The 23264-nt window shown below is 47.2% G+C and overlaps 1 protein-coding gene across 12 annotated transcripts in view; it reads left to right on the top strand.

The window, feature by feature from the left end:
* The window catches only part of UACA (uveal autoantigen with coiled-coil domains and ankyrin repeats), a 51247-nt gene extending 28398 nt beyond the window's left edge, over window positions 1-22849 (top strand). For 3 of the 12 annotated variants that reach the window (XM_083713057.1, XM_083713059.1, XM_083713063.1), the window contains exons 2-19: window positions 105-238; window positions 2765-2853; window positions 3919-3983; window positions 5197-5254; window positions 5992-6062; window positions 6160-6266; window positions 7346-7527; window positions 8025-8065; window positions 8796-8885; window positions 10935-11042; window positions 11268-11300; window positions 11933-12031; window positions 12609-12645; window positions 13618-13670; window positions 14566-17289; window positions 18522-18674; window positions 19631-19696; window positions 20208-22849. In XM_083713057.1, coding sequence (XP_083569183.1) covers window positions 105-238; window positions 2765-2853; window positions 3919-3983; window positions 5197-5254; window positions 5992-6062; window positions 6160-6266; window positions 7346-7527; window positions 8025-8065; window positions 8796-8885; window positions 10935-11042; window positions 11268-11300; window positions 11933-12031; window positions 12609-12645; window positions 13618-13670; window positions 14566-17289; window positions 18522-18674; window positions 19631-19696; window positions 20208-20279 — 4182 coding nt within the window. In that variant the 3' untranslated portion in view covers window positions 20280-22849. Of the gene's footprint in view, window positions 1-104; window positions 239-2764; window positions 2854-3918; window positions 3984-5196; window positions 5255-5991; window positions 6063-6159; window positions 6267-7345; window positions 7528-8024; window positions 8066-8795; window positions 8886-10934; window positions 11043-11267; window positions 11301-11932; window positions 12032-12608; window positions 12646-13617; window positions 13671-14562; window positions 17290-18521; window positions 18675-19630; window positions 19697-20207 lie in introns of all 12 variants that reach the window. The other 9 variants (XM_083713060.1, XM_083713064.1, XM_083713055.1 and 6 more) reach the window with 3 other exon arrangements.
* The last annotated feature ends 415 nt before the right edge of the window (window positions 22850-23264 follow it).

Genomic DNA, 23264 nt, shown 5'->3' with positions numbered 1-23264 from the left:
CTCCCCCACTTTATCCTCTATGGGAAACAGGCATTTTTGCTCATATTTCTGAGGGATTTGCACCACTGTACACTGAAAACATTTCTCCTGCATTCTTTGAACAGTTGACTGCAGACTGGAACAAGTACGATGATCGCTTGATGAAAGCTGCTGAACGGGGCGACGTGGAGAAGATCTCGTCTGTCCTTGCCAAGAAGGGCGTAAACCCCACCAAACTCGATGTGGAAGGAAGATCTGCGTGAGTAGAAGTCGGGGTTTTGACCTCAGCTGCTCTGCCACCTCCCACTAAGTTTGTAGCCCACCCACCCCTTGGAGGAGGGCTGCTTAGATGTGTCTTTTTTGCCTTTGATCTTCCTGGCCCCTTCCAAATTTTTGAGAGGGGCACTGTTGTTTCTGTTGGCTCTTATCTGCCTAGTGCTTATTTCCTGTAAGCCTCCCTGAGCCTTGGAAAGGTGCCATAGAAATGTTTTAAATAAACAGAAAGCTGTTGGGACCTGCATCCTGCGGAAGAGCATTTTATGCTTCCACACATACAGGGCATGTTTGGATGTCATGCCGAACTGTGTAAACATGTGGTTTAGTGGAAGGGAAACCTGGGGGCCCTCCAGATGTTACTGGACTACAGCTCTGACCACCTCCAGTCTTGGGCTATGCTGGCTGGGGCTGATGGGAGCTGTAGTCCAACAGCAACCGGAAAGCACTATGAAAGCTGCTTGAGATGAATTGTTTTCCTTGACACAGTAATATGCAGCAGATCCAGAAGCAAGTAATTGGGTGGTCTCTGCCTGGCTAATTAAAAAAAATCTGTCTAGGTTGCAGGGTGTGTTTGTGGTTTGGTTCCAAACTTGCTCCAGACGAGAATAAAAGGCCTGTGTCTTTCCCATGCGGTTTGTATTACTTGTGTGGTGTCTGTCCCACTCCCAGGTCCCTTTTTGTTTCACTCTCTGAACTCCTGTGTGTGCACATAATAAAAGGGGAGATATTTGTGGTAACTTCAGAAGCTTCTCAGTAGCCAATCCGGAGAAGGTTTGAATGGCAGTCTCAAGTTACTGCACAAAGCTGTTTTCTGTCTTAAATGGTAAGCGGTGAGGACATTTAATGCTAGGGTTATTCTGTGAGCCTTGTGTTGGATGCTTTGTGGTGAGTGACTCTGTCTGGGTGGTTGTAGGTCACAGCCTGCATACCCCCAAGAGTTTCCAAGATGAAAGCCAGAGGTCAGAGGCATTCAGGCACAGCTTCTCACTCTCTGGAACCAACATCCAGAAATGTGGCTTCTCAGCTTAGCCATGAGCTCACTAGTTGGTGTTGAGCAAGCCAGCACCTCAGCCCCTTTATTCTCATATGAAGATAACAATGGCCGGCTTCACAGGGCTGTTATAAGGATTGCTGAGAATTACAGAAATCTCTGTATTCTGCATTCTCCGCAGACTGAAAAACAGAAATCCAGGGTTAACCTACATTCTATCTGGCTGCTCAAAGATTGCCTTTCCATTAGGGTTTACCTGTTGCACATTCTTCTTCTTCTTCTTCATTCATTCATTTTATGAATTGCTTTCTGTGAGGCATCCCAAAGCAATTTACAATATAGCATATATACAACAGTTATGTATATTAACACAGTTAAAGAAATTGCAACAATAAAAAAACAGTTTAGAAATCACCCAATTATAAATACAAAAACAGTTTAAAACAACAACAGTACATACATAAAACCAATTCAAATCCCAGATACAGACTGGGGTAAAGATTTTAAAAGGCTTGTTCTAAAAGATAGTTCTCCTGTTGGAAGATGTGAACTGCAGTCCTTTACTAGCTTAACCCAGGAGTGAATCCCATTAAATCCCAAAAGGTCCTAATTCAGACTAGACATGTGTAGGATTGCACTGCACATTGAGACCAAGACATCTAGAAACCCCTTGGATGAGTGTCCTTCTGGTGCCGCCAGATTCAGAGCTGTTCAGGACTTTATGGCCCCAACACATTATTGGCTCACGGGACATAGCAGGAGACACTTTGGGTTTCTCTGTGAGGCAGGAGGAGGATGGGGAGGTCTGAAAGTGGGGTGTGTGTATACGTATGTGTATAAAGAAGGCTTTTGCCATGGTAAGGCCATTTCCTGTTGAGGTTTAATTTTTTGTTAGCCTCCTCTTGCTTCTCTATAAGGAACCTATTAAATTGGTTCACGCCCAGAAGCTAATAGATCCTGAGGGCTCTAAGAGACTTTTCAGCTCACATTTACTTATCCCATTTATATTTATAGTTGTGTTTTAATGTTGTAACCTCCCTGGGATCATAGGATGAAGGGTGGAAAATAGATAGATAGTGGTGGTGGTGGTGGTGGTGGTGGTGATAATAATAATAATAATAATAATAATAATAATAATAATAATAATAATAATTTATTACATTTGCATCCCACCTTTCCTCCAAAGAGGTGAAGGTGGTGTACATAATTCTCTTCTTCCACATTTTATCCTCATAACACCCCTGTGAGGCAGGTTAGGCTAAGAGTAAATGCAGTGCAAGAATCTTTGGCTCACCCTGGGGCTTGAACCCCACAACCCTGAGATTAAGAGTCTCATGCTCTCCACACTGAGCTATCTCCCAGCAGCCTATTTGTTGTATTTCTTTTTATTGTCTGCTGCAGGTGCTTTTCTGTGCTGCTTTTGCATTTTTATAGCGTTGGATTGCACTTGCAACATTTTAATTGTAACCTTGTATATGCAAACATTACACAGACATTTTCCTGTTTTGCTTTGTTTAGGTTCCATGTTGTAGCTGCCAAAGGGAATCTTGATTGTCTGAATGCCATTCTTGTACATGGGGTTGACATTGTAGCTACTGATGCGGCAGGTATGAGTCCTTGTTTAAAATAAGAGGGTTGTCTCTCTGATAAGATCCTCCTAAAGAGAGATTGTAGAAGATGTTGGGCAAATGTTTTCATGTATTGCTCAAACTTGCTGAGTGAATATGGAAAGGGGTTGTTGTGAACTAGCTTCTTAGATGTGTATCAATGTCCCTGTTGGGTTCCCAGCCACCTTTTTGCCGATTACATCCCTGGGGTTGTGGTGAGGGTTTGCTGTTGGCAGCCATGGGGAAGTTAAGACATCATGGAAGGATCTAAACTGGGTCACTCCTCAAGATAGATTGACTTAAAATACTCCATTGTCTTTCTATCCCTTGTGAATTGATGTATAAAATACAGTAATTACTGTATTTTTCGCTCTGTAGGACGCACCAGACCATAGGAGGGGGAGAACAGGGGAAAAAAAAATCTCCCCCTCTCTGCTCAGTGCCCCTTCAGAGAAGCGGCAGGAGAAACAGAGCCCCTTCCATTTCTCCTCCCGCTTCACTGAAGGGGCGCTGCACAGAGAGGGGAAACTGTGCAGCGCCTCTCCGGCGAAGCGAAGCCTGGAGAGCAAGAGGGATCGGTGTGCACTGACCCCTCTCGCTCTCCAGGCTTCAGGCAGCTATCCGCAAGCCTTTGGAGCGTGGCGGGAACTCCTGCTGCACTCTGAAGGCTTGCGGATAGCTGCCTGAAGCCCCCGGAGTGCAGCGGGTGTTTGCGCTGCGCTCCGGGGGCTTCAGGTGGCTTCTGCGAAAGCAACGCGAAGCGTCTGGAGCGCAGGGGGAGCTCTCCCTCTGCGCTTCAGAGGCTTCGCATTGCTATCGCTGAAGCCAAGGAGCCTGCATTCACTCCATAGGACGCACACACATTTCCCCTTCATTTTTGGAGGGGGAAAAGTGCGTCCTATAGAGCGAAAAATACAGTACATCATGGTCAGTATTTCAACTCAAGCTATGTGCAGCACACAACCCATCTCTGTGTGTATGGGTCTGTGGTAGACACTGAATGAATGTTCTGGCATGTCTGTCATGATTCCATTCTGCATTTCCTTGTCACTTTGACCTCTCTAGGAAGGAACGGTCTGCACCTCGCTGCGAAATATGGGCATGCACTCTGTCTGCAAAAATTGTTGCAGGTACTGTATGTTTGACAAATTGTTTAAGTGTTGCATGTAAAAGGCAGGGTAGGGGGTGAGGGGAAACCATGACAGCAAAGCTTTTTTCCTTTTTCTGTGTGTATCGTCCCTTGAAATATTCCCATCACGTTATAGCTGCCGCTGTTTGGACACCTTAACCCAAATGTTGGTGCAGGAATGGCCAAAAATCTAATAAGGTTTTGATCACCCTGAACCTTGTTATTTTCAAATTGGGATGTTGAAGAAATCTGAAGAAACAAGCAGAAAACTGAGAGTCTTTGTGCTAGGATAGATATAAGCAGGTAATTCCTTTGTGTGTATGAAGCTTTCTGTTTCATAAAGATTTATGGGGAAGGATCCATAGCTCACAGCATACAGAAGCTCCCATGTTTATCACCTGACATCTCCTGGGAAAAGGTTGCTCTCTGAAACTCTGGAGAACCTCTCCCAGTCAGTGTAGGCTAGGCTCCCAAAGCCAGGTGTTCTTACATTGTCTCTCCCATCAGCTCCAGCCTGTTAATAGGAATGATGGGAATCTTAAGCATCAGAAGGGAAGCTGGTTGGAGAAAGCTGGTGTAGGCAATTCTGTGCTGGGTGGATCAAGGTCTGACTCTATATAAGGAAGCTTCCTTTGTTATGCCTCCCAGATTATTAGGTTAGGTATGACATCTACAGTACAGCACAGCCACTATATGTTCCGACTCCTTTCTTTTAATTATCTCTGGCCTCCTTCAGTAGATGGGATGTTTTATTTTAAAAATATGAATGCATTTTAGATTCCCCCCATTTTGTTTTATGCTGGTTTTTAATGCATGTGTGATTTACTTATTGTTGTAAGTCACTTTGAGTTATTTTTGTTTTTTAAAAAACCCTAATAAATTAATAATAATAATAATAGATCTGCAAAGCTGAACAGCACATTTAACATTCTGGACCTGAATCTTATTTAAATGTTTCTTGAAATATTTTCATCATGAGAGTGCTGCCACTATTAGGAACCCTTAACCATAAATGTTAGAATAAATAAATTGCAGGTCTATTCCATATTCTTGGGACAGTGATTTGTTTTAGCTGTTTTTAAAGCTGAATTTTAAATGGTTGTAACCTGCCCTGTGGCCTGCTGGTGAAGGGCAGGTAATAAACTTAACAGCAACAACGATAATAATTAATAGTAATAACAGTATTGATGAAATGTCTTTGGCTGTTCCCATAGTATAACTGCCCTACAGAAAATGTGGATCTTCAGGGTCGCACTGCTCTTCATGATGCAGGTAAGGGAGTTTCCTTCCTTTGGAGCAATTTCTCCTAACGCCTTGAGAAGGACCGTGTTTGGCAAGGCATATGAATAGGTGCTCAATTTCCACATGTGGCTGGGACAGCCTCTCCCAATTTGTTGTCTCGATGTTTTAGACTATGACTCCCATCAGCTCCAGCATCATATGACGCACACATCTGGACGCCCCCCAGATTGGGAAGGGCTAGCTGCAAACTTCTTCTTTTAATATTTATTTATTAAATTTGTATACTGCCCTTTGTCCAAAGATCATAGAGTTGTTCCGAACATAAAAATTCACAATGAGAACACAAAATACACAATAAAACAAAAACAATCCAATTACGCCCCCCCCAGTGATTGATGTTCCTCTTCCAGACCACCAGTTAGGAGAAGCTTTTAGGGAGAGGCTAGGTTCTCTTCCACACTATCTCTGCGCCTCAGGCAACTGATAAAGGTGTAGTTGGGTTAGGTGAGCCACTAACAACACACAGGCTTTCCTTGCAGGGCTGGAGTTCAGGTGCAATGAGTAAAGCATGGAAGATACTGGCATATTGGCCCTTTTTAATTAAAAAGCAATTGCTGTTCCCTGGTTGGACATTTGTCGTTAGAACGGTTGTGGCTTCTAGATCTTAAAGGCGCAGCCATTCATAGAAATCTGACAATGTATAAGTAGCCCACCGGTAGCGAAGTGATCCATTTACTAATGATGTGATGCCTTTCTGTCTCCCAAAGCGATGTCAGATTGTTCATCCAGCATCCAGTTACTGTGTGACCATGGAGCCTTGGTGAATGCCAGAGATGCAGTAAGTCTCATGCAGGCCCCTTTCAGGGTCCTTCCCCAGGATTGGTCAAGTTCATTTTACCCTTCCTTTGTAATGTTTTCCTGCCCCTTCTCTCTAGGACGGGAGGACGCCTCTAGTGTTGGCCACTCAAATGTGCCGTCCAGCCATATGTCAACTTCTGCTCGACAGGGGTGCTGATGTCAATGCAAGAGACAAACAGAACCGGTAATGCATCCATTTAGCCCCCCGTGGGTGATGTGTCTGTATGCTTTCCAGAGAACACTCTCTGGGGATTCAAACAATGAAACTGATGGACACAAGCTTGAGGTGTGTTGATCTGAAGTGGTGGAATTTCTTCAAAGATAGCAAAATTCTGACTGCTTCATTTATTTATTTACTAATACAGTGCCATCAGTTTGGCAATTGACAGATAACCTGCCCACATTCTGGCCTGGTTCAGATGTCACCGCAAATCATGGTTTAATATTACGTACATGAGCCTAGATCAATCTTGGACCTCTATGCTCTTCCCGCATCCCTCTGTGGCCAAGGGGGAAGAGATTTAAAGGTTCCATTCCTGGTTGGAACAAACCATAGTTTATTGTTACGGTTCAGTGTAGAAAATGGTGGTTTGTTCAAACTACAGCTGCTTAAACAAGGATACTTCTGTCAGCGAGCCACTGGTAAATAAATAGCAGATAGCATTTCAGAAAAAAAGCATCTCAAGTCTCAAACGTGTTGTGAAAAAGAAGAAAAGAAAAATCTCATTGTGATAATTTGTGAGATGATCTACTGTAGGAGTATTAGACCAATGGAATGTGAGAGAGTTTTTGAGTTGATGGAAATTTTTCAGGTGCATTTTTCATCTCCCCCGACTTGTACTACTGTTTATTACATGAATATACCACTTTTTCTTCCAAGGAGCTCAAGGTGGTGTACATGGTTCTCCACCTCCCCATTTAATTCTCACAACAACCCTGTGAGGTAGGTTAGGCTATGAGATGGTTTCTGGCCCTAGGTCACCCATTGAGCTTTGTGGCTGAGTGGGGATTCGAACTCTGGTCTCCAACCATTACGCCACATTGACTACACATCACCACATGCCTGGTTTGTTGTGTGAACTGTTTTATTGCGCCTGTTTGCATATTGGGAGCCCCTTTGCCCACAGTTTTGCAGAGTTGGGGATATTAATGCAAGCGGATGAAAAGAAAAAGCATAGTGATTTTTCCACAGAGCCCACCATTGCATGTACCATCTCCACAAGACTCCTCATGTTCCCATGTGGCTTCTTCTTCCATCCTCAGGACATCTCTGATGTTAGGCTGTGAATATGGCTGCAAGGATGCTGTGGAGGTTTTGCTCAAAAATGGTGCGGATGTCACTTTGGTGGATGCCCTTGGCCATGACTGCTCTTACTATGCAAGGATTGGTGATAGCGTTGAAATCTTGGCTCTGATAAAGGCTGCCATGGAGGAGTCTAACAAAGGTATGTTACTTTTCCTTGGAGTTGAGGAGCGGGTGATTAAAAAGAAATGAAGAATATTTACCTCCTCGCATGTCTGGTTCCAGTTTGAGGCATGAGAAGTTGCTGTAAAGCCAGGAGTGGACAGCTTTTGAGTTTTATTTGTGATAGGCTGGAGACTGGCCATTGGGATCTCTCTTTGTGACAGTCTGAACTCAATTGCTACCCATTGTTGGGGATCGTACTCTGACACGATGTGGTAGCTATCTTGAAATATCTGAAAGCCTGTCACATGGAGGATGGAGCAAACGTGTTTTCTGCTGCTCTGAAGGATAGGGCCCGAACCAATGGATTGAAATTACAAGAAAGCAGATTCTGACCACACATTAGGAAGAACTTTCTGATAGTAAGAGCTGTTTGACAGTGGAATGGACTCCCTTGGAAAGAGTGTTGCATTTTGTCTAATCATCTGCTTGGAATGTCTAAACAGAAAACAAATTATTATTTTCATTTTTTTTTAGCAAGTTACGAAGTCATGAAGAAAGGACAGCCTCATCTCAAGGTGAGGATTCTGCATATTTTCATATGTGTTGTTGCAAGTTCATAACCAAGATAGGTCCTGCCTACTTAATATTAATTCAGGGGGAGTTTCTGCTTTCTAGGAAAAGTCTTGCCTTATTGACCTCTCATCCATCCCTAATGATGCTAATTATAATAATATGATTTCACTTGTTAGTTGCTTGTTACCGGAAGGTCTCCAAGTGACTTAAAGCACAATTAAAGGATAAATATGAATATATTACACTATGAAAACAGCACAAACCAATCCCTATAGCCACCAGAGAAAGCTTTGGCAGCACACAAGTAGCAAAACAACTTCATCTTAGTCCATTAAAAGCCTGGGAAAGAAGATAAGTCTTTACTTGGTCTGAAAAGATGTCAACGAAGGTGGCAGGCAGACCTTGCTGAGGAGAGCATTCCACAGATGGGGAGCCACAACTGAAAAGGCCCCCTCCTTTGTCATCACCCTCTGAGTCTCCTTCAGAGGCAGGACCTGGAGAAGGGCCTCAGGAAAAGATGTAAGTGTCTGGGTATGTTTGTCAGCCTCCTCAAAATGAGCAAGGCCTGCCATTTTCGCCACCTTCTGGGCTGCTGTTTGCCTCCAAGACTCCTTAGCTTTCTGAGATTAATGTGACTGATGGATCTCTTACACTTCTGCTGCTTTTGCTAGCACAGTTCATATGCGTCTCTTACTTCCTCTGACAATTCTGTGTTTCAATGCTGCACAACAGGTGACCAACATGCTGCCAAAATGGAGTCAACCAAATGCCTTAGAGGACATGAGCTTCAAGACGCATCAGAAGGAACACCGGAATGTACAGGTGAAGGGAGATATTTGGGCTTTGTGTGGGATGCTCTCAAGCGAGCAGGTTTGAGAAAACGCGGAAAGAAGTGTGGGATTCCAGCTTTTCAGGTTCTTTTCAAAGTTGCAGAGGTGTGGCACAAAAGCTAAATGGATGATAGGAACAAGTAAATGTAAATGAGCTGTGCTGGGATCCTCATGGATGTCCCATTCAGAGCAGACCCATTGAAATCTATGGCGATGGCTAGCTTAGGTCCATTTCAGTGGGTCTACTCTGAGCAAAACGTGGCTGTTTAGGTTCTTGAGGTGGCGCTGTGGGTTAAAGCCTCAGCGCCTAGGACTTGCCGATCGAAAGGTCGGCGGTTCGAATCCCTGCGGCGGGGTGCGCTCCCGCTGCTCGGTCCCAGCGCCTGCCAACCTAGCAGTTCGAAAGCACCCTCGGGTGCAAGTAGATAAATAGGGACCGCTTACCAGCGGGAAGGTAAACGGCGTTTCTGTGTGCAGCTCTGGCTCGCCAGAGCAGCGATGTCACGCTGGCCACGTGACCCAGAAGTGTCTCCGGACAGCGCTGGCCCCTGGCCTCTTGAGTGAGATGGGCGCACAACCCCAGAGTCTGTCAAGACTGGCCTGTACGGGCAGGGGTACCTTTACCTTTACCTTTACCTTGCATAGTACAAATGCTCGCTTGGAGAAAATTAAGTGAGAATGTGAGATCTGGATGAGGACCCATTTTGGTGCTGTCTTGTTTCTCCTCCTACCCTTCTCATGTTGTTTGTAGCTTTCCCAACCTGGTCCCCTCCAGATGTTTTGGACTACAACTCCCATCAGCCTGAGCCAGCACAGCCAGGGATGATGGGAATTACAGTCCAAAATATCTAGAGGGCATTGGGTTCGGGAAGGCTGCTCTATGAAATATGAAGACGTGCTTGGCATGGTCCATTACTGGTTACCATGATAGCTTTCCCCCTTTTTTTGTTTGAGTGTAAGAAAAGCTGCCTGTTTTTGAGCTAAGCACATCTGTCTGTGGTGTGTGGGCTGAGCAGTTCAGTGTCTGGCCTATCCAAGTCAGAGGAAAAACACTTTAAGCATCTCTAAGAGCTGGTTTTTCAGCTGTTGACAGGCTGCAGATAAGCAGCGGTTTGAAGTGCTGATGGCCTCTTAAGTATGTGGATAAGGAAAGAGGGCTGTTACTGGCCACCTGCCATATTTAGGAAGGGTGCCCACTAGTGGTTGTTGTTAGAATTTACTTTGATTTGTTACATCTAGGGGTGGACAAATCCGTCAGTAGCAGTTGTCTTGTTCAGTTTGCCCCATTTTCCGCATTAGTTTATTAATTTTTTAAAAAGTCTGCATTAGAGTTCATGTGTGTTTCTCTTAATATACAGATCTTTGCAAGCAATTCACCTTAATATAAAGCATCTTTGTAAGTTGTTTTCCCTAATATGTACTTTTCTGTATGCACTGATCGACTGGAGACTTTTCTTTCTTTAAAAAAATTATACACCGCTTGATTGTAAAAAGAAAAAAAACTTAAAAGTGGTTTGTAAAAAAGCTAAATCAATAAAATTATCAGTAAGAAGCATTAAGAAAAATTTTAGACTTTCAGAAAGTTCAAATAACAATAAACTAAAAACAGACAAAGTTGCACCAGCTTTCTAAACACCTGGCCTTGTGTATAAATGCTTTCAGCAGGCACCGGAAAGATTACAGTGAAGGCACATAGCTGATGTCAATAGGCAGGGACGTCCAGCGTGTCGGTGCTGCCACATTTAAAGATGGAGTTCTTAAAAATGCAGAATGGGTGGCACCTGTAACAGTGCCGATTCTGCAGATCAAAGTGGTTGAGTGAGTTTATATGGGGTAAGGTGATCTTGCAAGTAAACTTGTGTCACAGAATGCAGAGAAGTGTATATTTTGGAGGATAGCTGTGTTTTTGGTAAGGGAGTATGTGAATTTGGGACGTGTGCATTAAAATTGGAATTGCTCCATTTCCCTAATTTTATCCATCAGTTGCTTTAATGTTGCAGGAGATAACTGATCTCAGTTTTAAAATGTCCCCTGTTTTAAGGAATTAGAAAGAGAGAATGAAGACTTGAAAGGCAGGCTAAGGGAGATCCAGCAGGAGCACCGGATTCTATTGGACAGAATCAATGGTCTGCAGCTGCAGCTGAACGAGGTAATGGAACACAGTTTGCAATGACAGCAGCTCAGAGGGCCCTTCCAGGGTGATCTGGTGCATTTATGGGCTGGTGTGTTCATGGGTTTATGGTGCATTTGTTTGCCTTTATCCCCATTTTACAGACTGGGATACCGAATGAGGTTGGCCAGGTTTCCTGCTGACAATGTTATATAACAATATAAATCAAGATACAATTCCAATGGCTGTTTCTGTTCTTTGCAGGAGCAAATGGTCGCAGATGATCTCGAAAGCGAGGTAAAGAAAAGATCTTTATTTTCCCCCACCCTAAACTTATTTGTTGAGAAATCTGAACCTGAGGGAAAAAAATTCTTCCCTCTCTCTTAAACAACAACTGAACATTTGATTTGAAATGAAAAAGGAAGGAAGGCAACTTTGCTTTTGGGGTCAGTTCTGATAACATGTTTGGCATCCACCGTACCCACCATAAGATCTGCTCATACCACTCCCTAAAGCCAGTGCAAGAGTCATGGGGGCTAACCTTCCTTGCAGGCTGAATCCAGAAAGGAGGGTATGCTTGTGTGCATGGATCAGATCTACAGGGGAAGGACTGCAGCTCAGGGGTAGAGCATCTGTCTTGGATGCAGAACGTCCCAGGTTCACCTCTGACAGCATTTCCAGGTAGAGTTGAGAGAGACTCCTGCTTGAAATCCAGGAGAGCAGCTGCTGCCAGTCAGTGTAGGCAGCACTGAGCTAGATGGACCAATGGTTCTCCTATATTACTCTATATAAAACAGCTTCCTATTTTTCTGTAAGCTACGGTAGGCTGGAAAGTGTCATGTTTCTGTCCTGCAGGATTTCTATATTGATATTTCTTAGTGCTTAAACATTACCAGTATGTTCCATGTTGATTTGTTGCTCACTTTCAGAAAGATGAGCTCAGGAGGCTGCTGACAGCAAAGGAGAAGCAGCAGGAAGAAAGTTCACGGATGCTTGAAGCTCTGAAGTCAAAGCTGAGATTCTATGAGGTACGTCACCCTTTGGTGGGGAAGCCAGTTTCCGTTTCAAGCAGCCCTCCACTAAGTTAGCAGGATCTGGGAGCCGTGTTATTGGGTGACAAGGCTATAGCTACAGGGCTCAGTCCACTCTTGCACAGACTCTACTGGAAGGTCTGCAGAAGAGGGTGACCATGATCCAGGGTTTGGAAATGAAGCCTTATGAGGAATGGTTGAAGGAGCTGGGTATGTTTAGCCTGGAGAAGAGAAGATGGGGAGGGGATATGTTGCCCATCTTCAAATATCTGGAGGTCCGTCGTGTGGAAGATAGAGCAAGATTGTTTTTTAAGGAGAGGTTGAGTGGCCATGAGTCATGCATGCTTTAGTTGAGATTTCTGCATTACAGGGGGTTGGACTAGATTACCCTCAGGATCCCTCCCCACTCTACAATTCTGTTATTCCGTGAAGGTATTAAGTATCATATCCATTTCAGGAAAGTTCTCTGTGGATTAAGACTATGAAAAAAATAGTTTCATTCTGAAAACCTGAACCCTTGTGAATGGTTAATCTGTTATCTCTCTGAACCAAAGTCTGTGTGTTTTGATTTCAGGGTGACCACGGGGGATCTGGAAACAGTTTTGGTAACAGTGAGTATTGCTGTTCCTTGATACCTCGTTTAGAAAGGGAATCGAGCGCTAACATTGTGGAGTTTTTGTGCCCTTCTGTCTGCAGTTGTGGCAGTCAAATGAAAGTGGGTAATTTGGGGACATACGGAAGCAGCAGGGCTATAAAGTTCATTGACCATATCTGTTAATGTTGTAAGCTGCCCTGTGTGTAAATCACTTTGGGACATATGTCCCATTCATAAATTTAATAATAATGATGATATAGAGCAGGAATGGAGAACCTCAGACCTAGGGATCGAATGTGGCTGTCCAGGCCTCTCTGCCTCGCTCACAGGGCTCTCCTTAGGACATCCCCTTCCACTGGCCACACCTCTTTGACCCAAGCCACACCCCTCCCTGGCACTGCTCTGCCCCCTCCTCAAGTGCTTTTGTCTGGCTGGGAGGTGACCTTGGTCTGAGATGATTCCTCTTGCTTGTTTGGATTAGGGTTGGAGAGGGATGTGTGTGTCAGTGAGTAAATCTCTTGACTTTTGTGCAGGTGGAATGCAGCCAACAGACAGTACAAAAGTCAGCTACATCTGTTGCCCACCTGCTTTTTCCTCTGGCCCCACCCACACGGTTGCCAATGTGACCCTTGAGCTGAAAGAGATCCCCCACCTTGCCTTAGATCTTGTGCTTTCAGGACCAGAGAGATTCATAGTTTTGGTTGGCCCCAATCAGCCTGCTGCTCTGTGGTCCTCTGTGGTTCTTTTGCCTCTCCATTCCCTTTCCATAGATGCTGCCCTGAGGCCCGGTTCCCTTGACCCTCAGCAGTGGGGTGTTCCTGCTTTCTATGACATCCCAGCTCCTCATCCCCTGGCTACAGGGCCTTGCAGGAAGCAGCTGTCTGTTTAACTTTTAATAGTGCAGGCTGAGTTCCACCTTTTAAAGATATAGCAGATTTGTACTTTGTCAGGTTAGATTGAACAAGCTCTTTATTTTGTCTTTCTGTAGGGAAAGAAGATGTTTTGCTGAAGCAGGGTTCCATGTATTCTGCAGAACCACAGGTACTCCAATTTGTTGGCTCATTCGTGCATTTGGGAATGCCATGTGGGCATCTGCAATGTGGCTACTTTTCCTATGATGTTGAGCATGTTAAAATGCCCTTGGTGCACCTGGTCACTGGGCCGTCTCTTGGGGCTCCACAATGCCATCATGGTGTCCAGTTGCTCCGTGTCCCTTCTCCTGTGGGAGCCTTGCTGTGTTCTACACAGAACTGGAAGGTGTGGGCCAGCAACTGTCCTCTGGCAGAGCCAGCGAAATGAACAACAGGCTCATCCATTACTTGGATGTCACACTTATTTGGCTGGGAATCAGCGGAAAGCGGGAGGCTTGTTGCAATTGCCCCATTAGCAAGATAAATTGAGCTTCTGCCCTCAGCTTAGTAACTCGGTTACTGTGATCCGTGACAGATCCATTACACAGTCAAAATGTGTTAATGGAGCAGAGGAAGCCCTTAAGGATCTTCCTGGATGAGCCTATTTTCTGTCTGCTCCGTATCCCTAACGTCAAATGGCAGTGACCCCCCCAGAGGCTTTGTGCAGCCCACTTATCTGAGATCTACTTACCTTTCAACTGGAGATGTTGGAGAATGGGTCTGGGCCTTCCGTACACAAGACACATGTACTCTGCCATTGAGCTGTAGGGAAGCTCTAATGCCATACATCCGTGTTTCCCAAACATGGGTCTCCAGCTGTTTTTGGACTACAACTCCCATCATCCCTAGCTCGCAACACCAGTGGTCAGGAATGATGGGAATTGTAGTCCAAAAACAGCTGGAGACCCAGGTTTGGGAAATGCTGCCCTACATAAAAGCTAGTTAAAGAGGTGTGTGTGTGTGTGTGTGTTGGTAGAAGCCCCTCTCTGGAGTCTTAAGAAGTCCATCTCCTTGTTTTCTAGCAGGCCCCTGCCTCAGCGCCACCTGCCCTCCAGAGTAGATCCATGGTGAGACCCCTGGAGCTCCTGAGCCCAAGCCTGTCTCCTGCTGCCTCTGAGGCAGAAGCTCTGAAACGGGAGCTGGGCAACCTGAGGAGCTGCTATGACGCGGCCCGAGGGGAGGTGAGCAGGCTGCAGCTGGAGCTCTCCCACAAGGCGGCAGAGTGCAAAGCGCTGGCAGCGGAGTGCGAGAGAACAAAGCAGGAGTCAGACCAGCAGATCAAGCAGCTGGAAGATGCCTTGAAAGACGTGCAGAAGAGGATGTTTGACTCGGAAGGGAAAGTGAAGCAGATGCAGACACACTTCCTGGCCCTGAAGGACCACCTGACAAGCGAGGCGGCGGCCACTGGCAGCAAGGCGGTGGAGGAGCTGAAGGAGCAGCTGAAGGACACCAAGGCCAAGTACGAGGGGGCCTCGGCTGAGGTGGGCAAGCTGAGGAACCAGCTGAAGCAGAACGAGCTGTTGGTGGAGGAGTTCCGCAGGGACGAGGCCAGGCTGGTGGACGACAACAAGAAACTGCAGAGGGAGCTGAGCATGTTGAAGGTGGAGCATGAGAAACGGGAGAGGAGGGCCTGCGAGGCAGAGGGTCAGCTGAAGGAGGCGGCGGCCAAGCTGGCGGAGAAGCTAGAGAAAGTGAAGAGCTCGCTCTCAGGCGAAGTGGAGGAGAAGGCACGGAGGTTGGCAGAGGCGGAGGCGGAGCGGCAGAAGCTGCGCACGGAGGCTCAGGGGCTGAGGGCGGAGCTGGAGGGCCAGAGAGGCCAGTTTGCCCAGTATGTGAGGCCAGAGGAGCACAAGCAGCTGAAGGTCAGGTATGAGCAGAAGGCCAGGGAGCTGGAGCGAGTGCAGGCGGAGCTGAAGCACCAGAACCAGGCCTGGCAGGCGGAGGCGGAGAAGGCCAAGGCAGGCCACAGCCTGCTGAAGCAGCAAGTGGAGGCCCTCCGGAGCGAGATGAAGAGCCAGTACGTGCCTTTGAAGATCAGCGAGGAGGTGAAGCGGGCGAGCGACATCACGGTTGGGGAGCTGAACAAGAAGCTGGTGGAGAGCAGAGAGAAGTGTCAGAAGCACAGCGCAGAGGCAGAGAAGCTGCTGGCGGAAAATCTCCGCTTGAAGGAGACGGTTGGCCAGCTCCAGGCGGCTTACATCCCCCGGGAGAAGCACGAGAAGGAGATGGGAGCCTTGAAGCTAACCACGGCCGGCCTGGAGCGGCAACTCGCCGAGCTCAGCCAAAAGTACAGGGAGCAGCAAGCCAAGGCATCCGAGTTTGCGTCCAAAAATGCCACTCTTCAAGAAACCATGGAAGAACAGTACGTGCCGGTGGCTACTCACGAGGAGGTCAAGGCGGTGCTGAACAGCACTCTGGAAAGGACGGGCCAAGAGCTGTTGGAGCTGAAGGACAAAATGGAAAGTGTCAAGCAAGAGTTTGTGAGGGTGAGCGATGAGAACGGGACCCTGAAGAGGAAGCTGCGAATGCTGCAAAGCCAAGTGCAAGGAGGCGAATACATAAACGCACGGGAGCATGAGGCAAAAGTCGCCGCCCTCCACAAAAACATTCAGGAGCTGCAGGAGAACAGTTCCGAATTGCAGGCAAAATACCAGGCGAAGCAAGAGGAGGTGGCCCAGTTGCATGCTGAGATCAAGGCCCAGAAGAAGGAGCTTGACATGATCCAGGAATGCATCAAGTCCAAATATGCCCCCCTTGCCAGTTTCGAAGAGAAGGAGCGCTGCTTTGAGGAGACGGCAAAAGAACTGAGGAGCCAGCTGCAGAAGGAGAGGGAGCAGCGCCGAGAGAGAGAGGAGGAAGGCAAGAAATACAGCCAGGAGAATGAGAAGCTGAAGGCCAGGCTCCTGAGCGTCCAGAACGACTTGCAGCAGAACTATGTCCTGGCAGAGAAGTCGCACGAAATGGAGCGCATGTTTGCCAGCAAGATGGACGGCCTCAACAAGCAGTTGTGCGAGCTGCAGCAGAAGTTTGCCGAGATCCAGTGCGAGAAGGAGCGGCTTCAGGAGGAGAGCGCCCGGCAACGCTCCGAGGCCCGCGAAGCAGAGAGCCGCCTCCACGGCCAATACGTCCCACTGGAGCAGGTGGAAGCCCTGGAGAGGCAGCTCGGCCGCACCATCGAAGAGCTGAAAGGGGAGCTGAGCAGCAAGGAGGCCAGCTGCCAGCAGGAGGTGCAGAAATCCCAGGAGCTGCAGCAGGAGATGGCGGATCTCAAGGCCGCCTCTGTGCCTCTAGCCGAGCACCTCCGCATCAAGGAAGGCTTGGAGAGGGAAGCATCTGCTGCGAAATCCGCCTTAAGAGAGAAGGAGGGAGAGAGCCAGGAGAGGGCAGAGAAGGTTGCCAAGCTGCAGTCTGAAATCCAGAGCGCCAAAGAAGCCTTGTGGGAGCTGGAGAGCCGAGAGGTGGTTGGGATGGCGGAGCACAAGATGGTGAAGAGCAAGCTGGAAGGGCAAGTAGGCAGCATGGCCGAGAAGCTGGCCGAGCTCAGCCGGAAGCTGGAGGCAGCCCAGCAAGCCAGGATGGAGGAGGCGCCCACCAAGGACAAGAAGGAGCCCCTGCAGTCCAGGAACTTCAGCATTGAGCAGGAGATCAAGGACCAGAAAGAGAGGTGCGACAAGTCCCTGAGCACCATCGCAGAGCTGCAGAAAAGGATCCAGGAGTCCGCAAAGCAAGTGGAAGCCAAAGACAACAAGGTGAGTTGGGCACGGGGGCGGACTCAGTAGGCTAAAGGCCGGCTTGCATCATATAAGGCACAAAGCAGAGGATAATGAATCCCTTGGTGGGAGAGGCAGCGCTTGGACTAGCTTCTGACATTAGCTGGGGGAGCAGGTAGGCCTGGAAGAACTGCAGCCTTTGCCAGACTAGGCCTTCTGAGTGTTTTGGACTGCAACTCCCATCAGCCCCAGGGATGTACAGCCATGCCGGCTGTGGCTGATGGGTGTTGTAGTCCAAAGCATAAGGCTCCAGGCTAGTGAAGGTGGTCCTGTAGTAGATGCAGACAACCTCCGAATCCTGCCCAAATCAACTTGGAAGCTAAATGCAGGCTGATTGGTTGAAGTAGGGGTGGGCTGCACCCTTTAAGCCGCATTGGAAATGGATTCAGACATGATTTCCTTGCATGAGAGGCAGACCTGCAGAGCTGGTTCATCTGATGAGGTGCTGCCTGTGGCTTTCAGCTCATTGGGAATTCAAAACGGGCTTCTTTCCTGTTGGTTAGTTCAAAAGCCCATGTTTTAAATTATCCATATTTTAGTTACTTTTGCCGTCTTGCATTTATCGTATTGTGCACCAGCCTGTGTTCTGTGGTGGGGAAGAGCAGATTAATAATGATAATAGAAGTAGTGAAGTTCTGAACTGCTTCATGCACAGCCACCTTCTTGCCACTCTAGCTCAGACAAAACAATGTGTGTGCTGCGCTTTGACAACCCTGGTTTTTCCTCCTCAATCGACCTTTGCAATGTGCATCCATGCACAGCTCCTGGCCCCGAGACAGTCCTTGTTTCCTTGCAAACTGGTGACTTGAATTTTGGGGACTTTGGGGTATCATAGCACATTGTTGTCCCCCCCCCTCAGCCCCAGCCCCCAGCAAAGGGCCATGGTTTTGGTGATCTTCCTGTTGCTTGCTTGGCTCTGCTCCAGGCAGGGCAGAATACAGGTTGGAAGCAAGCAGCTTTCAACCTCTTTTTTTGCTTTGATCACACAAGTGTAAGTCTGGGATGGGAAACCTCTGTGGCTCTCCAGGTGCTGCTGGACTCCATCTCCCATCAGCCCCTGCAGCCAGCACAGCCAGTGATCAGGGATGTTGAGAGTTGTAGTCCTCCAAATATCTGTCAGGCCACAAGCTCCCCATCCCTGTAGTAGATGTTGCTGAGGAACCGCAGAGGAAAGGCTTACGGTTTGAACTTTGGCAATGTCTCTCTTGAAGATAACTGAGCTACTTAATGATGTGGAGCGGCTAAAACAGGCCCTTAACGGTCTCTCTCAGCTTACGTACAACAGCGGCCTCCCCACAAAGCGACAGAGCCAGCAGGTCGAAGTGCTCCAGGCGCAGGTGAAAACCCTTCAGCAGCAGCTGGCCGTAAGTAGTGAACTGCAGCCGTCAGGTGGTAGCTGAAACTTCTCTCATTGATCAGGGTTCTGGTGCTTGGGGGCGAGGCGAGGACAGCAGATCTGGGTGTGGTGACCATCCTTGAGCTGTGGTCTTGCATGATGCTGGCAAACAGTTTAAGGTCAAATAACCTTTGCTTCCATTTTTTAAAGAAAGTTTTTTTCTGTTCTTTGCAGTTGCAAAGATAAGCTGGAAAGTGTGTGGGCAATTTATTTATTATGCATTTACTTAGAACCTTTGTTCCTGACTCTTCAGCCTTACATAAAGTCAAAGCGAGACAGTCCCTACCTGCAGGCTTACTGTCTAAAAAATAAATGACACACAAGGGAAAAGGAACACGGAGGGAAGAGGAAAACAAAAACCCTGAACTCTGGCACCAGTTTCTGAACAGTTGTTCGTATAATGGCTGGCTGGCACAGTTCAGGGGCAGGAGGTGCTTGATGGAGCTGGGCAATCAGCAAAGCTCTCCCACGGCAGCAGTCTGAGGCAATGGCTGCCCCCAGATGGCAGTTGAGGGGAGAGGAGGCCTGATAGAGCAGAACGGATGGTGTGAGCTCTGCTTCCCAGCTCAATGCCTGGCATGGCGTCTTAGGAAATGAAGGGGTTTTTGTTGGCCTTAGAAGTAGGGTGCCAGCATCCCTGTAATGCTGTGCCTCTCTCCAAGACTAGGAAATATGGGAAACTGCCTGATGGAGTCAGCCCATCAGCCCACCTAGCCCAGTATTGTCTACACTGACTGGCAGCAGTGGCTCTCCAGGGTTTCCGGCAGGCAGTCTCTCCCACCCTTACCTGGAGATGCCGTTGCGATTGAGCTGGAGACCTTCTGCCTGCCGTAAACCACAGCCCTTCCCCAAGGGGGCTAGCGAAGCAGACTAAACTTTGAGAATGTAACTCCGGAAAATGACCAGGTGTGCTTTTTATCCTAGGATGCTGAGAGGCAGCACCAGGAGGTCATCTCAATCTATCGGACGCACCTTCTCAGTGCTGTGCAGGTACGTGTTCTGCTTTTGCTGCCGCCTGCTGTGTTGGGCGGTGATCTTTTCGCACCCTTTTTGACTGATGCCTGCTGAACCTGCCTTAGATAAATCTTCAAGGGAGGCAGCATGGAGGGGTGGGGGGCATGTTCCACAGCTTGCCTGTGTTGTTTGTTCCGCCAGTTTCTCTTACTCAGTAGGAACAGCTTACTGGGGTTGGAGGGACGTCTCTCGCTACCCACTGCTCCCTTCTGTGATCAGCCTGAGCCAGTGAATAGTTTAGGACAGTAGTTCCCAAAGCTTTTGGGGCAAGCTCCTCCTTGGTTCCATAAACTCATCCCCAGTGCTGCCCTACCCTAGAAAAAGCATTATTCAGAACAGCAGTTTGCACAACTCACTAAGGAAGATAGTAACACAATAACAAAATTCACCCACTTGGGATCTACAGGTTTTGTCACTGCAACTGAAAAGTCACCGAAAAGTTCCAAGTTCTGCCGTGTTTTCTGCAGCTCTCCTCTTTGTTTTTCAGGGTCACATGGATGAAGACGTCCAAGCTGCCTTACTCCAGATCATCCGCATGCGGCAAGGGCTTGTTTGTTAGGGGTGGGGGTCGGGGTGGGAAGGGGGTGTCATGCTGTTGGTCTGAAGGCGCCTACAGCTGTGAAAGCACACCTTTCTTCCTGCTTTGATCCAGAAAAAAGGGCTATATTTACACAGTCTCGATTTTTTAAACAAAGCAAAGGGGCTATTAATTGTTTGCCTACTAAACTTAGAATTTGAAAGGTGAAATGCCTGCGGTTTAGATATCTGGGTAGTCAAAATGATGACAAAAGCAAAGTTCTTCTGAATGTCGGATTGACAACGCAAATGTTATAAAACATCGGGAAAGAAAACCCCTCTTTGCTCTTTTCCTGTCCAAACAAAACCCACTCTCACTCGAGTACAAAGTGTGAACAAAAGTGGGGGCCCCAAACCAAGTCAGTGTGGCCAAAATCTTGTAACTCTTCTTCTTTTCTGAATGGATTTTACCCAGGGGCGATTTTTCGGGGTCTGTATCAGGTTGACTGTATTTCTAGCCCAGTCAGGCGAAACAAGTGGTCAAGGAGGCTTGCAAGGGCCATGCTCCGAATCGTTGCAGCTTGGCTGGCCAAGTTGCATCTTCTTAAATCATTTTAAGGAGGAGTCGTGCCTTTCTAGTTCTGTCTTCATGAGCAAAAAAATCCATCTCCTACAAACGGTTTTGCGTGTTTTTTATAAGAGATATTTTTTCACAGATTCTTTGTTACTGATTTACGCATAGTTTCAAGAGCAGCAGGGCTGAGGAAGACGTGAATGAAAAGCTATTGCCTTATCTTGAAATGCAGCAGCCTCACGTTTGTTTTAGAGAATTCTCCGTCTTGTTTTCAGAAGCAAAGGACATTTCCTGCAATTAAAAAAAGGTGTAGTGGTGTCAGGGGAAAAAAAGAGAGAACTCAGAGCAAACATTTGCAAAAACAAGGAGACGAACACACGTGCCTCCTGCTTTTTAAGATGACCTTGTGATCCCATTTGCTTATTTACTCCAAGTGTATTTGGCCCAGCTGTCTTTTGCAAGCTGGGAGGGAGGGGTCACGTGTTCTTACCAATGGCTGAGCTTGAAAAGGCTCATTGAACCTCGTGCCAAGGAAAGAGGCAGCCTCTCCTGGAAAGGTGACCACTGGTGGTTGCAGCTTCACATAGGAGCAAGCAAATTTTCCTCCATGTACTGGTTTCTCTGTGAAAATTGTGTGGCCCCTCCCCTTTGGCCTGGCAGCTAGCTGGCTAGCGTCACCTGTGTCTCTTGGAGTGGCTGCCAGCACCTCCCAGCCAACCTTCCTAGCGAACAAGTCCATGAGAATCCCATGTTCTCATGCAAAGCCCAGTGATCCTTTTGGACATCGCCGGGTGCAAGATAATGTCCCTGGTGGGTGTTGTGCCTGAAGGAGCTTGTATTCATCCAGTCATGTATTCATAGTGGACTCGTTGAAGTCAATTAACTCTGGTGGGTCTGCTCTGAGTATGACTTGGTTGGATTGAGCCCCTACACCTTTTCTCCCTATATGCAAAAAGTGTAGATCACTCAACAAGCCTCCCCACGAGCTGGATTTGACTGACATTCAATTTCGTAGTGACTTCTTAAGATGCTTTCTTCCGTTTTAAATACTATTGTTTTGTAAATTTATGTACTATAAATCACTACGGTGGCTTTTATTTATGCAGGGAGAAGTGTAGGTAGGATGAGAGGTGTAACTCAGCTTAGTGTGTGTGTTTGTTTCAACAAATAAACACTACAAGGCTTGATGGTTTGTTTTAAGTAAATGTGCAATAATTCTGAAAGCAGAAACGTTGAATCCTGGGATGCTGGAAGAAGAAACGGAAAAAATATTTAAAAGGGGGTTGTTTTAGAGAAATGCCAGTTTGGCGGTTGTACTTTGCAGAGCTGGGAATAATCTCCAGGCAAACTGCTGGGAAACTGTTCAGGCAGAGCGCATGCGCCGTTGCTTACTCCCACAGGATGGTGTCTCCTTCTGCCACCATTCCCACCTGACATCCATTCCTGGAGGCAGAGCTTGCTGCAGGTTGCCTTGCCTCTTAGCACATGTTGCACATGCTTGAGAAACCAGTGCCTCCAACCATGAAGCAAGCCAAGCCCAGTTGCCTTCACTTTCCAGATTTGCAGATAGCAGGCACTTGACTCTCAACATCATTAATTGGCTTGCAAGCATAAGCCACCCTTCCTAGGGGCAGGATTGTCTCCTTGTTGCAGAGCTGGCCGTCTCCACTGAGACGCCAAAAGGGGTGTCTTATGTCCTGAACTCCCCAGAAGGGCATGAACATTAACTGGGTAGCCTTGGGGCAGGACTTCAGAATCTGCAGAGGACATCAGTGAACACACCCTGCTCTTAACTACCAGTCACTGCCTCTTTCTGAAGAAGGGCCCTGGGGTGGGGGAACCCAGTTCACCAAGTGTTCTTCGTGCTCTTAGCAGCAGTATTTTCTTTACCAAAAACAACTGGACAGTAACTGATTGGTTTTGATATACTAATCCTGACAGTTTGGGTATTGTAACTCTCCTTTTTTCTGGGAGGCATTTTGTGTATTTTTATTCTCTCTCCCACACTACATATCAATAAAGTTTTATCTTCTGTGTTATTGTTGCTGAGTGTTTCCTATCCCTCACTTAGACTATGGGCTGCTTGGGGGAAGCGAGTTTGACTGTGGATTTGGGAGAAGAAATGAAGAGCCATAGAGCATTGGCATATGAAGATGAGGAGGAGATTTATTCTCTGCACTTCAGAGTGGCTTAAAATGAAATATTGAAATACCATAAAATATCCAACACATAAGAGCCTACTGAATTAGGAAATCTAGTTCAGCATCCTGGTCTCACAGTAGCCAACCAGATGCCCCAGTGGGAAACCCACAAGCAGAATCGCCAAGCACAAGAGCCCTCTCCCTTCCTGTGCTCTCCAGAAACTGGCATTCAGAAGCATTGCTGCCTCCGACTGTTTTAGCATAATGGGATTAAGCTTACCGAAAAACTGAATTTAGAAAAGCAACATAAAAA

The sequence above is a fragment of the Podarcis gaigeae genome, assembly GCF_964106915.1.
Source record: "Podarcis gaigeae genome assembly, chromosome: 14".
Lineage (NCBI taxonomy): Eukaryota > Metazoa > Chordata > Lepidosauria > Squamata > Lacertidae > Podarcis > Podarcis gaigeae.
The sequence above is the reverse complement of the archived record's forward strand: the minus strand, read 5'-3'. Positions and strand labels throughout refer to the sequence as shown.